The sequence below is a fragment of the Cucumis melo genome, chromosome 8 (assembly GCF_025177605.1).
Source record: "Cucumis melo cultivar AY chromosome 8, USDA_Cmelo_AY_1.0, whole genome shotgun sequence".
Classification (NCBI taxonomy): Eukaryota; Viridiplantae; Streptophyta; class Magnoliopsida; order Cucurbitales; family Cucurbitaceae; genus Cucumis; species Cucumis melo.
The window spans coordinates 4,821,722-4,835,295 of record NC_066864.1 but is presented as its reverse complement, the minus strand read 5'-3'; the positions used below and the strand labels follow the sequence as shown (position 1 = coordinate 4,835,295).

General features: G+C 35.1%; 4 protein-coding genes across 11 annotated transcripts; 2 read left to right on the top strand and 2 right to left on the bottom strand.

Annotated features, from left to right (window-relative positions):
• The first annotated feature begins 1,755 nt into the window (after window positions 1-1,755).
• On the top strand, window positions 1,756-4,981 carry LOC103484930 (uncharacterized). 6 transcript variants are annotated; one of them, XR_001762027.2, is made up of 3 exons: window positions 1,780-3,010; window positions 3,892-4,112; window positions 4,624-4,981. XR_001762027.2 is itself a non-coding variant. In XM_008442314.3 (2 exons), exons 1-2 carry the CDS (start codon window positions 2,560-2,562, stop codon window positions 4,677-4,679), a joined length of 507 nt encoding a protein of 168 aa, XP_008440536.1. In that variant the 5' UTR covers window positions 1,756-2,559; the 3' UTR covers window positions 4,680-4,981. The 6 variants fall into 6 exon arrangements, 1 of the variants encoding a protein (XP_008440536.1); XR_007823132.1 differs by having other exon boundaries at window positions 1,781-3,010; window positions 3,954-4,112; XR_007823134.1 differs by lacking the exon at window positions 3,892-4,112 and adding an exon at window positions 4,283-4,353 and having other exon boundaries at window positions 1,782-3,010.
• Window positions 4,982-5,336: 355 nt separating this feature from the next.
• On the bottom strand, window positions 5,337-7,232 carry LOC103484929 (nicotinamidase 1). Its single transcript, XM_008442312.3, has 5 exons — window positions 6,770-7,232; window positions 6,466-6,649; window positions 6,236-6,369; window positions 5,933-6,118; window positions 5,337-5,642 (listed from the first exon to the last, which is right to left on the bottom strand). The coding sequence occupies exons 1-5, from the start codon at window positions 6,908-6,910 to the stop codon at window positions 5,559-5,561; spliced, it is 729 nt and encodes a 242-aa protein (XP_008440534.1). The 5' UTR covers window positions 6,911-7,232; the 3' UTR covers window positions 5,337-5,558.
• Window positions 7,233-8,503: 1,271 nt separating this feature from the next.
• Window positions 8,504-9,232, top strand: LOC103484928 (protein SKIP34). Its single transcript, XM_008442311.3, has one exon. It carries the CDS (start codon window positions 8,653-8,655, stop codon window positions 8,941-8,943), a length of 291 nt encoding a protein of 96 aa, XP_008440533.1. The 5' UTR covers window positions 8,504-8,652; the 3' UTR covers window positions 8,944-9,232.
• A 381-nt stretch (window positions 9,233-9,613) lies between these two features.
• On the bottom strand, window positions 9,614-13,331 carry LOC103484927 (putative U-box domain-containing protein 50). Of its 3 annotated transcripts, none has more exons than XM_008442308.3 (8): window positions 12,941-13,331; window positions 12,740-12,852; window positions 12,536-12,663; window positions 12,007-12,445; window positions 11,570-11,710; window positions 10,966-11,490; window positions 10,167-10,886; window positions 9,614-9,987 (listed from the first exon to the last, which is right to left on the bottom strand). In XM_008442308.3, the coding sequence occupies exons 1-8, from the start codon at window positions 13,101-13,103 to the stop codon at window positions 9,796-9,798; spliced, it is 2,421 nt and encodes an 806-aa protein (XP_008440530.2). In that variant the 5' UTR covers window positions 13,104-13,331; the 3' UTR covers window positions 9,614-9,795. The 3 variants fall into 3 exon arrangements, with proteins under 3 accessions (XP_008440530.2, XP_008440531.2, XP_050944788.1); XM_008442309.3 differs by having other exon boundaries at window positions 11,570-11,701; XM_051088831.1 differs by lacking the exon at window positions 12,941-13,331 and having other exon boundaries at window positions 12,536-12,590; window positions 12,740-12,844.
• Window positions 13,332-13,574: the final 243 nt, after the last annotated feature.

The window sequence follows — 13,574 nt, the reverse complement described above, 5'->3', positions numbered from 1 at the left end:
ATTCAATTATATATATATATATTTGAAAAAAATCCTTTTGAATCTAGTATATCTTTAACTTGATTTTTTTATTATTTAGAAGAAAAAAAAAGCATAGAAAAAATTAAATAATATGATTGCTGATCTCTTCAAAATCACTTATTTGCAAGGAGAGTTTTAATTGAAGCACACTAAACAATAGTATAGCATTAATTCTTTCTATGTTCTTTGGTTTCTATCCAAAATTTAAAAATTTATCTAATTTAAGTTAACTCCTAGATTTATTTTTTTCTTTCATTTCTTTCTTTTGGAACAAAGTCATGTTAAAAAGGACAGATGAGGATTGGGATTCTCTGCCTTTTAGTTTTTAAGTATTACACAAAATTTCAAGAAAAAAGAAAAAATATTTTTCCAAAGTTTCTTTAGTGCTGGTTTAACAAAAGCTATTCATATGCCGCAACAATCCACTTTATCGTAAGGATCGAGTTAGATTGAATTTTTTTATGTTTTATTCGAATTAGGTTGGTTTCGGTTACATTTTTAAAAATTGGGATCCAATCTGAATTTCTAATATTATTAAAATATGTATATTATAACTTATAAATATTATTATAAAGTTTGTAATACATGTGTTTGGATTTTGATTTTTAATATTTGAGTTTTATGAAATTTTAGTTATTAATATGGGTTAGCAGACAAATTTATGTATTTTAAGTTAATAAAAATATATTTAATAAAATAAGATAAAATAAATAGCTCGAAAATCCAACCCAACCCAAAATTCAGCTTAAGCTAAAGATATTAGGATTATTTGTGTTGCTAATTTGACCAATATAAAAATTCAAATTAGGCAAAAAAAAATCTACCTAAACCAACACAAATTCACATCACTAGTTCATATATTTATCTAACTCTAATTTACTTGCACTAAAATGTATCCTAAATAAGAAGAATACGGGATGTTATTAAATCATACCAAAAGTCCATTTTCTTTGAGAAGAACTACATTTGACCGTTGAGATTTAAAGTCTATCATTATGTCATAGTTAATAATGTAATTTCAATAACCTTAATAGAGTCCAATCAAATCAAAGGAAATTATTATTATTTTAAAATATTTTTTTTATAATCGAAATGATTTAATAATAATTGAAAAACATTACATTCATATTTTGTTAGAAATTGTTAGGGATGAAAAAGAAATTAAACTATATAAGAAAAACATAAATAAGATATAAACTTTACTGTATTTTATAAATAATTTATGTCCAAATATATAAGTTCACCAAAAACCTGTTAAATACTGGTTTCAAAATTCATAAAGCTCTATAGAAATTCAGTTTTAAAAATCACCTTATCAATATATATGCTTTAAATTATTATTATCATTGTTGTTAAATAAAAATTAAGAATATGGTTAAAATTTAAATATAAACAACAATGGTCTATCAAGATAATTTAAATCTAATTCAACAAATAAAATCATATAAATTACCTTAAAAAACAAACAACCTACACGTGTCAGTAAGCGAAACAAAAGATCGGAAACATTATTATGTTTTGTTCGCCACATCATCATATATAGTTAATAATTTATTAACGATATGATTAAATTGTATAACAATTTTAATATTATTTCTAGAAACTATTATTAATCAAATTAACAATTTAGTGATTGATTGGTTTGGAAGGGGAGCAATATAATTAATTGATTATTAAAGAATAAAACCTTTCGTATCAACGGCTGAGGTTTTCTTCAAATAAAATAAAGGAGATTTTCTATAAATTCACCCTAAAGACAAAAGAAAAAAAAGAAAGAAAGATATTTACTTCTGTTGAAATGGGATGGAGATATGAGGGGGAAAGTCCGATAGTCTGAGGGGAAACAATCTGTTCCGATTTTCCTGAGAGATTTGAGGAATCCCAATTTCTTCTTTTGAATTTTGAAATCAACAGATTTTTCCATTTTCAGTTTGAGTCGCAATCTTCGATTTTTCTTATCCGCAACCAATCTGTTGAAATCAAATAAATTTATTTTTGTTGTTGTGTTTCGTATTTTTTTGGAGCAACAACTGATATTATTCTCAGACTGAGATAAGATTCTGATTATGTTTTGGCCTGAAAGTGACTATATTTAGCTTTTGTTAAGTAAAGTTTGTTTTGATGTTTTCTGGGTTCCGCATATGAGAAACTTCGTTTCCATTTGTAGCGATTGATGAGAAAATCGGGTTTAATCATATGATATGAAGCATATCCTTAGTTGACCGAAACTGGTTTTGAGTAATTGGAGAAGAGATTTTGGAGAATTTTCTTTTTCCCTTAGCCAATCGTACTCCAGAATTCTTAAAGTTTGGACTTTCTTATTGATCGTTCGAGAAATTGATAAGAGTTTTCCTAGTTTTTTCTTTTACTACATATATATTTTCATTTTCCATATGGAGATTACTGCATCAAACAAGTGCCATCTGCCACTTCTTTCCATTTTGAGAGTCTACCTGCAAATTCTTTAGGGAAATCCTCTTATTTTCCGTAAACAAAATTTCCCCCAAAAGTGTTTTTCACTCATCTAGAGTAGAACCGATGGCCGTGTCATTAAGCCGTTTTTCATTATGGTTTTGGAACGGGAAGGAGAAAGAGACAGTTGCAAATGGGTCGACCCCAAATTCTTCATCTGAGTTCGGTACTGGTCTGAGAGAACCGGAGAGTCTTAAGTTCAAGAGGGTGGACTTGCCTTCTTCATCAAAGAAAGTCAATAAGCAGAAATGGCAAAGTAAGAAAGAAACAAGGATTGAGTGGGAATACGATTTTGTGATGGTACCATCTGGCGGTGATGACATGCAAATGTCTGATTCTGGTGACGAGGCTGATTGGTCTATTGGTTGGTTGGAGCCTCATGGTCCCGGTTTTCAGAGTGATGATAGTTTTGCTGTTTTGGTCCCTTCCTATAGCAATCGTTGCAAGGAGGTGGTGGAGGGTTCGAACGTGGAGCTTTTGGCTGCCATTAAAAAACTTCAAAATGAATTCTCACCTGGTAAGGCCTTCTATTCTGTTAGTGGTGTGCATTATTCTGTTATTTGATCCTATGCTATTGTCCATTAGTTTCTAAATTTTCTTTTATGCGCTTCGAATATACTTCTTAAGCTGGTTTTGGGAGTGTAAAAAAAATAGTGTTGCTTTGTGATTTTACTATGATTTGTGCTCCAATTGAGAGATAAAGGGAATGTTTGGGACCTGGGTTGACATTGGGGATGTTTTGGAGCTTTTTTCAGTAATGTTGTTTGTTTTATGTTTGAAGATAAAATTGATTCTTAGATAGCGATCAATTACTTATAAAGATAAAGTCGGATTTTCAAAGGAAAAACTTATCAAGGGCCAATGAGTTGAAAACAACCTTTTGGTATCCTCGAATGTAATCAGAATTATGGAGAACCAGAATTATGAAATGTGTGAAAATGGAAAGAGATTGTAATAGGGATTACAAACCAGGTCCAAAAGCCTCAATGTAAACGTGGGCTTGGGATTACAACCCATTAAAAACTAGCCTCCCAAACAAGGAGTCCATGTTAAACAAAACAGAATGCTTCCCAGAAGTGCTCTCAAACATTTCCCATATGTTATACATTATTGTGGATGGATAGCTGAAAATGCAATGACTTAAACAGTACTTGCACATATTTTCCTTTAATCCTTTATTATATTAAAAAAACAGAATGCTTCTCTAAAAAGCTACTAAGTAATTCATATATGTTATCAATTATTGTATATTCTTCATTATCTTGCATCTGCTGGAATCAAGATGTGGTAGATGAATAGCTGCAAGTCTGCAATAAGTCACTGTATTCATTCTTTAGGAAAACCAGTTTTGAATCTCTCCTTTCAGAGGCAAGACTTTCTTTATATTGTACTGGACAGGTCTCTTGGTTATCTTTTGTGTGCATTGCATGAATTACTCCACTAAATTTCATGATTTGAAGGAAGCAACATCAGACAACTTTTGCATGATGACACCAAGTGTATCATTGTACAACTAAAATGAAAAATCATGGTACTAAGGAAACATGTCGTGGTGGCAGCTGGTCAGACGTAGGGTGATAGATTAACAGCCAAATTTCTCCTCTTTGATGTGCTTTTTGGTAAAACCTTTTTTCCCAGGAAGTTTCAATATAAATAGTGATTTATGTTCTGTTAATTGTTTATTGTCTTCCTATCAACTAGCGTTTGAGTCGTTATTTCCGGTGCATTTGTGTTTCTGAACCATGCTTCATTCTGGACTTAGCCAAGGAATGAGCTTTTAAAGTTGCAGAAAAATGACTGGCGTTACAATACCTTGGAACTATAGTCAGGAGTTGTCAGATGTAATAGCTTTGATGACCAGTATGTTTTCAAGCTGATAAAGCTTAATCCTTTAACTCACTTTTGGTGTGTTTTAAAAAAAGACCTGCTGAGAGAGTTATTTACCATCAATCTCCTAAATTAAGTAGAGATCTCTTTAGTCTTTCCAAAAGATGATTTTTCATTCTGAATCTACATTATAAAATGAGAAGGAAAAGGCAACAGATAACAACTTTCTTTAAATGGTTTTGCAGCTGATGAATAGCTTCAACATCTAAGTTTTAATGTGTCTCATTTTTTTTTTTTTTGTAGAGAGCAAGAAGTATATGGAGCTATGGCTTTCTTCGCTGCAAAACTCGGTAGCCTGAAGTACTCTAGGTGACAACGCTTCGCTGATGCTCATTACCCAAAGTTTAGTATCTTACAGACTAGCAGTTTATAAAATAGAATAACAGACCTAAGTTTTGTTTTGTGCATATCAAGATCTTGCTTTCCATGCTCCTGTTTTGCATACATAAATTTGATTGACAATCTGGAAATCATTGGAAAGGGGATTTTCTTTCTTTTTATTTTTGTTTTCGTTCACCCCATATTGTATACACTATATGGTATACAGTCCATATACTAACTACTACCGTTTTTTTTTGTCCTATTTCCTATAATTATCTCTCATGGACTTGTTCATCCTCCCCTCCCCGTTCCTTAATTCAAATTTCTATTAAACATAAGTTTTTCATTTTGTAGCCACTTCAATTTTTGTTTTCTAAAATTAAACCTATTTTCTCTATTTGTCTCATAACAGTTTACATCTTTTTAAAATATAATGGTTGAATTCTTAGTGACTTTAAAGCTTTATTTTCTAGTTTTAACATTTAGTTTAGTTTTTTATAACCATCATTAAAATATAAATAACAAAGAAAGGAAGTTGGAGTGTTCTGTTTATAAGTTTAATTTTTCGAAATCTTAAACAAAGTAACCATAGGGTCTTCAAAAATTAATGTTTTAAGAAATTAGAGATAAGGATCTGGTGAACAAAGTTTAATTTTATTTACTAGATATTTTTGAAAGTCGATGGCGGAGAGACTGAATACACTCAAAATAAGAACTAAACTTATATAGTCTCCATTTGCCCCAAAAGGTTCATGGTTACATGTACTGTGCGAACTAAATGGGCTTCCATACACATGATGTCTTTTATGTTCCTCGAGAGCAGAGCTTAGCTTAATTAATTTCACTAAGTGGCTTCCTCAAAGTGGTTTAATTGAAACCTCAGATACCACCTTGGCTCCTCTCCCCCTTGCCATGTACAGGCCTATGTGGTGCATCAACTCCTGAACAATATTACTAACATTGATTAAACCAGAAAAAAGATGTACTATTATACTGATTAGAATCCCTCTAATTCACTACAACAATTAGAAAAACAATAAAGTAAAGCAAGTTCATGTGTGATTTCAGCGGGTCCTATCGCCTCCAATAAAAATAAGGTTTGAACCAAAGAAGAGACAAAAAACGCGAGAAATAAAGAACAAGAAAAAAACAAAACCAAAACAGTCCTTTTCATGATATTAAATATTAAAATTTGTATGGAAAGTCAACAATGAATTAAGAATTTGGGTACCTGTGGGTGAGCAATGGCATCTCCTAAGGTCTTGGCCACAGAAACAGGAAGATCATAAGTGGCGCAGCCACCAGAATATACTATCACATCCTCCAATGGTGAAAGGAAACCGCGATTTCTTGCTGATAATGTTGAACATACAAAATCCAGCACGCATATGTCCGTGCAAATTCCTAGCACTAGGATCTATTCATGTTCAAAAGGAGAAAGCATATCAAAATTTACTTCTCTGATTGAATAAACAAAAAAAGAATCCGTAACTAAACCAATTTGGACCTACGATTGAATACTTGAGAGACTCACATTTTTTATCTGATTTTTCTTCACCCAATCGATGAAAATGTTAGAGCCATCTTTTTCCAAACAACCTAAAAATCCATCGATGCAATCTTTGCATCTCAGCGTCACATTCGCCTCGTTTTCCAGCCATTGCAGGGCTGCAAATACGTACGGTAGGTTTTCAAAAATTGGCTGTGTATTTTCATTGCAAATTGCTAAAGTTAGATTCAACCACGGAAATTAGCAGTACGTACCTGGAACTAATTTGGATTCATCTGTTCCAGCAATACAATGAGGAGGATAAGGATGCTCTGGAATGTCCGGATGATGAGAATCAAGAAACGCGAATATAGGCCATTTTTTCTCGCAGAAAACTCTGGCGAGTCTTGCCGATTCTTCCACCATTTGAGAAATTTGCTTGTTGTGTTGTTTCGGAGCCTGTAAAAACAAGCCGTCACAATCTAATCAAATCGACCGAAGCACCAGGAATCTCCGTGATCAATCGAAACTTAAAATTGGTGAACGAGAAGAAGAACAGGAAGGAGCAGATGGAATTACCAAATTTCCAGCGCCGACGGTGCAGAAGCCATTAACGACATCGACGAGGACGAGGCCGGTGTTGACGTCACCGGACAAAACGAAAGGCTCTTGAGTAACGGGAAGGTGCTCCTTCAACAGCTCCATGACCTCCAAGACCATCGTCTTCTTCCGATTCAGATTAAGGGAAAAACAGTAAACAAATAGGAGAGGCTGGTCAAAGAAAGTAGTCTCATTGATTTGCAATCTCAACCATTCGATTTAAAGTAACAAATATATATATATATATATATATATACCCACTAAAAATCACGTAATTGACTTTTAAATATATGAAAGAAGAGTACGGAGAAAGTCTTCTCTCGTGCTTTTTTACGTCACCATTTGGTTTAAAGATTTGTAGATGGTGAGAAGATCTTTGGAAGAAGAGATGTTTATGAAAAATATTATTAGAACAATAAAATTTACCTTTGTCTTATTTCCTCAAATTTTCTAATGGGTTTAAATTTTTTCGTAAGTTTTTATTTATGCTTATAAACTTGAAGGTAAGCTTTAATCATGCTAGGATCATTTCATTTTATTTCAGTATAATTTTACCTATCAGCTTGTCTCAAAATAACATTAGCTTATGCTCAACATTTTTTTTTTTAAAATAAAGAGAGTTTTATTAAATAAAATCATCTTTTAAAAGTTGGTTTGAAAGAGATAGTCAAACAATTGATACTCATTCAATAAAGCCTTAACTTTTGCTATTTTGTTATAACTTCATTACATCCTGACAACCGAAGTTGAAGAGTGTGGATGGAAAATATTTTGTTAATTCCCTCAACTTTTGCTATTTTGTTATAACTTCATTACATTCTCGACTACAGAAGTTGAAGAGTATGGATGGAAAATGTCTTGCTAATTCTTTAATTCTTCAACCAACAATCACATTTAGAGATCCTTTCATCTTCTTCATTAATCATCTTTATAGATGGTTGACAATTAGATTCGATGATCAAATTAGGACATTGAAGGATATTGTAAAATGGAGGCCTTCTCAACTTGCATGAGAACAATTACAAATAAATAAGCATAAATAGTTATCTTTATTGATATGAGAAATTTTTTGAATAGTACAAAAAGAAAATATGACTATAATAATTCCAAATTAACAAATAGTCAAATAGACAAGAAAGGGAAAATGATAGATTATAGCATTAAAATCTGAAATGGACGTAGTGGGAGAATTTGGTTCTGAGTTTGCCACTACTTGCTTCAAGAAATGTGCTTTTGAAGAAATGTGCTTTTTTCCAACCCACAAATTGGGTACAACTTACAAAGAGGTGTGAAATTTACAATCACTCAATATATAATTATTCACCCATAAATCATGATGCCACCACCACCAATCCCCATTGTAATTCCTGCAAAAGCAAAGTTTTATTTACTCTTATAATTGCTTTTTTTTTTTTGTTTTTTTGCTAAACTTTAATCTTATAATATAATATTTATGCTAAATTTTTTTACAAAAATATTTTAAATTACACCAAAAAGAAATTATAGCAAATCATATAAAATACGCACCATCAAATTTAGCCTAATAATTTGCCGACACTAAATTGAGCGTAACCTTTACAATATACTAAACCGCCAAATTAAGAAAATATAGATTCCAACGGAAGTTTACCACCAAATCAAAACAGCGTTCCAAACGGCAGGCTACGACGTCGTTTCACAGACGAGCTTGAGGTTTGGACCATACCCATACCATTCCCACCCAACCCAAGATCCGTTTGACCATTAGATTCAAGAAGTCAAAATTCATCCTCAGAATTCAGAGCATCCACAAGGATTCCATTTGTCTATCCAAATACCGATTCATCTCTCTTTCCGGCGATCGTCGATTTTCAGTCTCCGCCATGTGTAACGGCCACCACCGACCATTGTTCAGAGGTAGCCCTCCTCCATACCAGACCTCCGTACCGGAAAACGGCGCCGCATCCGTTGTGGACAACCTACGGGGCCGATTAGAAGAAACCGAGTTGCGGCTGGCTCAAGTTAGGGCTCGAGAGGCGGAGCTCAGCCGACTCTTGGAGGAAATGAAACGGTTAGTATCTGTGATGGAGATCCTCGAGAACTACCTGAAACGGCAGTACAGCGACCGTCAAGAATATGTGGTTCGTCTCCTCTCCCCTGTATCTCGAAAATAAAAATTCCTCTTCGCCGTCGGTGTCTATAATTTTAGCAGTACCATCCAAAACTCGTTTTGTTTACTTGCATCTTCGCTCTTCTCACTCTCAATCCTCGTAGATTGTAATCGCCACCAAATGTATGGATTTATTCGTCCTAGATTTCTCTTGTGAATGGAATCGTGGAATCGATATCATTGGCTTGCTCAATCGATGGAGATTTTCAGTTTTTTTGAATGAGAGCGAGTTGCAAATCGCTTAGACGATCATTTTGTTGTTTCTTGATGGAATATATGGCAGTTTTCTGTAATCCAATTAGTCATATTGTATGTATTTCTCAGATTAACGTTGGTTTTAATAGGTTTTTAAATGAAACTTATGTGCAATTCATCTGACTTGGGAATGGAATCGTGGAGTTGATACCATTAACTCTGTTCAATCGAAGGAGATTTCGAGTACGCCTAATGAGAGCGAAACCATGAGCAGAATGTTTTGTTGGACTCTTAATGGAATTTTTGACAGTTTTGTGTAGTGTAATTGGACATAATTTATTCTCTGACTGACTAACGTTAGCTTGAAAAGATTCATAGATGAAATTTGATGGCAAATGTTCCATTTCAACTACCAAAAATTATGGAGGATCGAATTTATTATCGTTTGTTGTTATACAAATAGAAATAAGGGTAGAAGAGAGAAGTAAAATACTATTGCTCTTCATAAAGATTTGGGGAGGGACGGTAGAGATCTTGAATATGAACAGTCCCGTGCCTTGGCTTACTGGGTTTTACAGAATTGAGTAGAGAGATAAAGAAAGAAAATCAGAAAAACTCGTCTATTTTCTAGTGTACATTCTAATATTAGTGGCTAAAATGTTTAAACATTTGAGTTCTCATTTTGCCAGTCCTGAATTAGAGAGCGAAGAGTATGATTAGGGGTGAGATAAGGGTGTTGCAGCTTCAAGTTGGTCATTGGTGATGTTTCGTGTCCTGCTCCTATCCATTGTTCTATGGCCTCTAGCTCATACGAAAACCCGTCTGCTGCCACATGTGGGTTCTTCATCACTTCCTGCATCCACAGTTGACCAAATTTGTCCTTTTATTCCACGAACTCAATTTTGTTTTTAGTTGAACTTGAAAGTAAAATAAATTATATGGCTCATGGGTAATGGGTATAATAAGCATTGATGATTTAAGTTGCTTAAGGACGCAGGGAAGTGGTTGTAAGAGCGGAGAAATTCAATAAACCTGCAAGATGGGACAGATGAAGATTCTTGGCACATCATCTACGTCCTCATTAGCTGCATCTGCACCTTCAATAACTTCCACTTTCTTTCCATTTCCCACAACCAGATCATCTGCTTTCCTCTTGATCTCATCGATCTCTTCCATGACCGTTCCCAATTTAACATCTGAACTGGAACCATTTGGAGTTGCACATCTCAAAGCCAGATCAAGTAGATGATCAACCAAGCTCAATGGCCACTGTCCAGCTTTTTCATCTAGAATCTGGACCAGACCCACCTTACCCATTGACAATACCTCCTCAATCTGCCCTGCCCCAGTCCTCCCAGTTACAATGTGTAGCAACAGAGCCCCAAAAGCTCGGATGTCCAACTCAATACCTCTACCTTCATCCAATTCGTCGAGCCCAAAACCAGTGACTTTCGCAGCAAGGTTTTGGTCTAGGAGAATTTTGGACAGGGTGAGCTTGCCATGAGAAATGGGTTGAGGTTGAGCCTGGTGAAGGAAGCTCAGGCCTGAGCATACCTCTGAAGCTATACGGATTCTTTCGCTCCACATGAGAGGGCGACAGATTTTCTTGGATCTCTTGTTGGAATTGGAAGGAAGTAGTCTGTCACTTAAGCTACCACTATGCATGTAATCAAAGACAATGCATTTGAGCTCAGGGCAGAATCCTATCATGGCAATCAGATGAGGGTGATGGATATGGCTTAAAAGCTCCACCTGCAAATAAACATTTCAAAACATTTGGTTTATATGGAAACATATAGTTTTTGGCAGTTGAAAAGTAGGCAGCTGCTACCTTAGATTGGAAATCGTCTTCTGACAGACGATTTCCTGAGGTGATCATCTGGATTGCAACTGACAAATGGTTGATACGTCCTCTATACACTCGGGAACTCAATCTCATTTGTTCTGAAAAGTTATCTGTGGCCAAGGTGATCTCTTCCACCGTGTACACTCTTGTACTACAAGACACTTCGATTGACCTTTCGCCCATTCCAATGGCATCTCTATCTTTACAGAACTCAATTCTCCGGTGAAGAATCTCTCTTTGTCTTCTCAGCTCCTCGATTGCTCTCACCATCCCCTTTTTTGTTTTTGCTGTCTTCTCCAATTGAGCCTCTAAACGTGATTTTTCTGCTGTGGAAATTTGTAGCTTGCTTGATAATTCAGCTTGGAGTTTGAGAAGTGAACTTAATCTGGTCTTGCTTTCCTCGATATCGGCTACTATTTCAAGGATGTATTCTTTTGCAGAATCCAATTCTTTTTGCAAGTCTTCCCTAATTGTAACCTCTTCTTTTATCTTAGCTTCAAGCTCGTCAGTCTGCACATCATGAACGGTTTGATGGTTACGAGAATCAATATAAAATGAATCAAACAGAGGGAAGAAAGAGGCTAAATACCCGCTGACTGCACAAATTAATGGCCCACTCTGCTTTAGCTTGCCTTTCAGAACTACCCTTTGCTTCATCTCTCATCAACTGGATGCTCTTGCGAGCTTCCTCAATTTTAGTTCGCAGGTGCTCAATTCTTTCCTCAGGATTCTGTCAACATCAGCAAGGCAATTGGTATACTGTGTAACATAACTGGTACAGATCAAAATGAGAAACATTTCTAGGAACTAAGTAAAAAAAGGCTCAGTATGGCAGCATCCTTTACTCTATCGTAGACTAATGGTCCAACCCTAGGACAATCAAAGGGGAAGACTACTGTCATTGTTGCTAGAAAGCAAAGTGGATTTGATGCCTCCAAAACTTGACAAATCCAATACTGTAATGTAAAAATGATGATGAAAAGCTATTATTTAATTTATTGCTCGATCAAACAGTAACATTTTTACCATGTTTGAATCCAGATAATCCAGAATATTGAACCGGGTTGAACTAGAATTTTCAAGGACACCATCTTGATCCTGCTCACAGTCTTCTTCTTCCTGCACATTCAATGAAAGTAATTCCTCATAGTAGTTCTCTAGTTCTTGAACATTATGGTCCCAATAATTTTGAGAGCTCATCGAATTTGAACTATGTGGTGAAGAAGACGAGAGACTCAAATTCCTGTCTGAGAAATAGGTTGGGTCTTCCACGAACATCTTTCCCAGCCAACCCTTTAACGAATGCTTAGTGCTGATTTTAGAGATCCTTACACCGCTTTCATCTTCCATGATTCTTTCGTCTCTGAGAAATACCTGTTTTCCTCCCCATATTACATATAACTCGCAAAAATGGGCCTTGTTCCTATAAATGTAAAACGAACCACTAATAGCATTCTTTGGCTTCCTGCAAAAGAACAATTCACAGACAAGATGCTTCAATGTAAGAACTGCAGTCTTATCTAATATCATCAAATCTCAGAAAGTTTCTGCATACCAAGATGAAGATTTCATGAATGTGAAACCAATGACCAAATTGGTTATTCCCAGTTCTGAAACCAAGTCAACAATGAGCTTATGAACAGGTTTATCAGATTTCTCAACTTTGAGAATCTCTGCTCTTACCTAAAGCCACAAAAGGATCAATATTTGGTGCAAATGCTAGAATTTTGCAAGAAACAATAAGGTAGAGAAGCCAAACCTTGCCACAGAATTCCACATATTTAGAGAGTATCTTGTTGATCTTTTCCTGCTCATATCTCCTTAGAACTTCCACTTTCTCCTCACTTACAGAACTCACAGGCAGCTTCCCAACTGAAATGAAGTAAAAAACCAAGAAGATTAGGAGAAGGAATAAGCAATCGAATAATGAAAAATAAATTGAAGAAAAGCCAGAGTTAACATGGAGTGTGAACGTATTCCATGGAATTGTTGTAGGAGACATGAAGAATCACTATTGAAATTGGGTGAGACTTCCATTTCCTTAGAGTCCATCCCAAGGTCTTGAACCCATCTCGAAGATCGTTCCCGATAGCGACAAAAACCTTCTCTTCTTTGGCGTTCATCGACAAAGGTGCTTTGGCATTGGGTTGTGATTGAAGGAGTTGCCAATGACTTCCTCAAGGCGTTAGTGGGTAAATTCAGAAATTGGAAAGGTTTTCTGGGATTTGTTCTTTTTTGGGAGGTTTAAGAGTGAAATCTTCATAGAAGGATGGTTTTAGATATTCAATGTTCTGGCGAAGACTTTTTCCCATCGTCTTCTTCCATTTCCATTTAAATTTACTCTCTCTCTCTGTTCTGTATCTGAAGAGACAAGGACGGCCATGATTTTTTATTTTATATTCGCGCGAGGCCTTGCCATAGGAGACGTTGTTTCGGTTGGCAATTGGCTATCATCTTTTCCTTGGGTTGGTTATTCGTTTCTCTCCCTCCTATTATGTCAAAATGATTAGCCAAATTATTTTTATTTTATTGGGGGTAGTCTAAAGAAGATTTCAAACACCCCCGGTCTTACTTTTAGTACAACAATTACACAT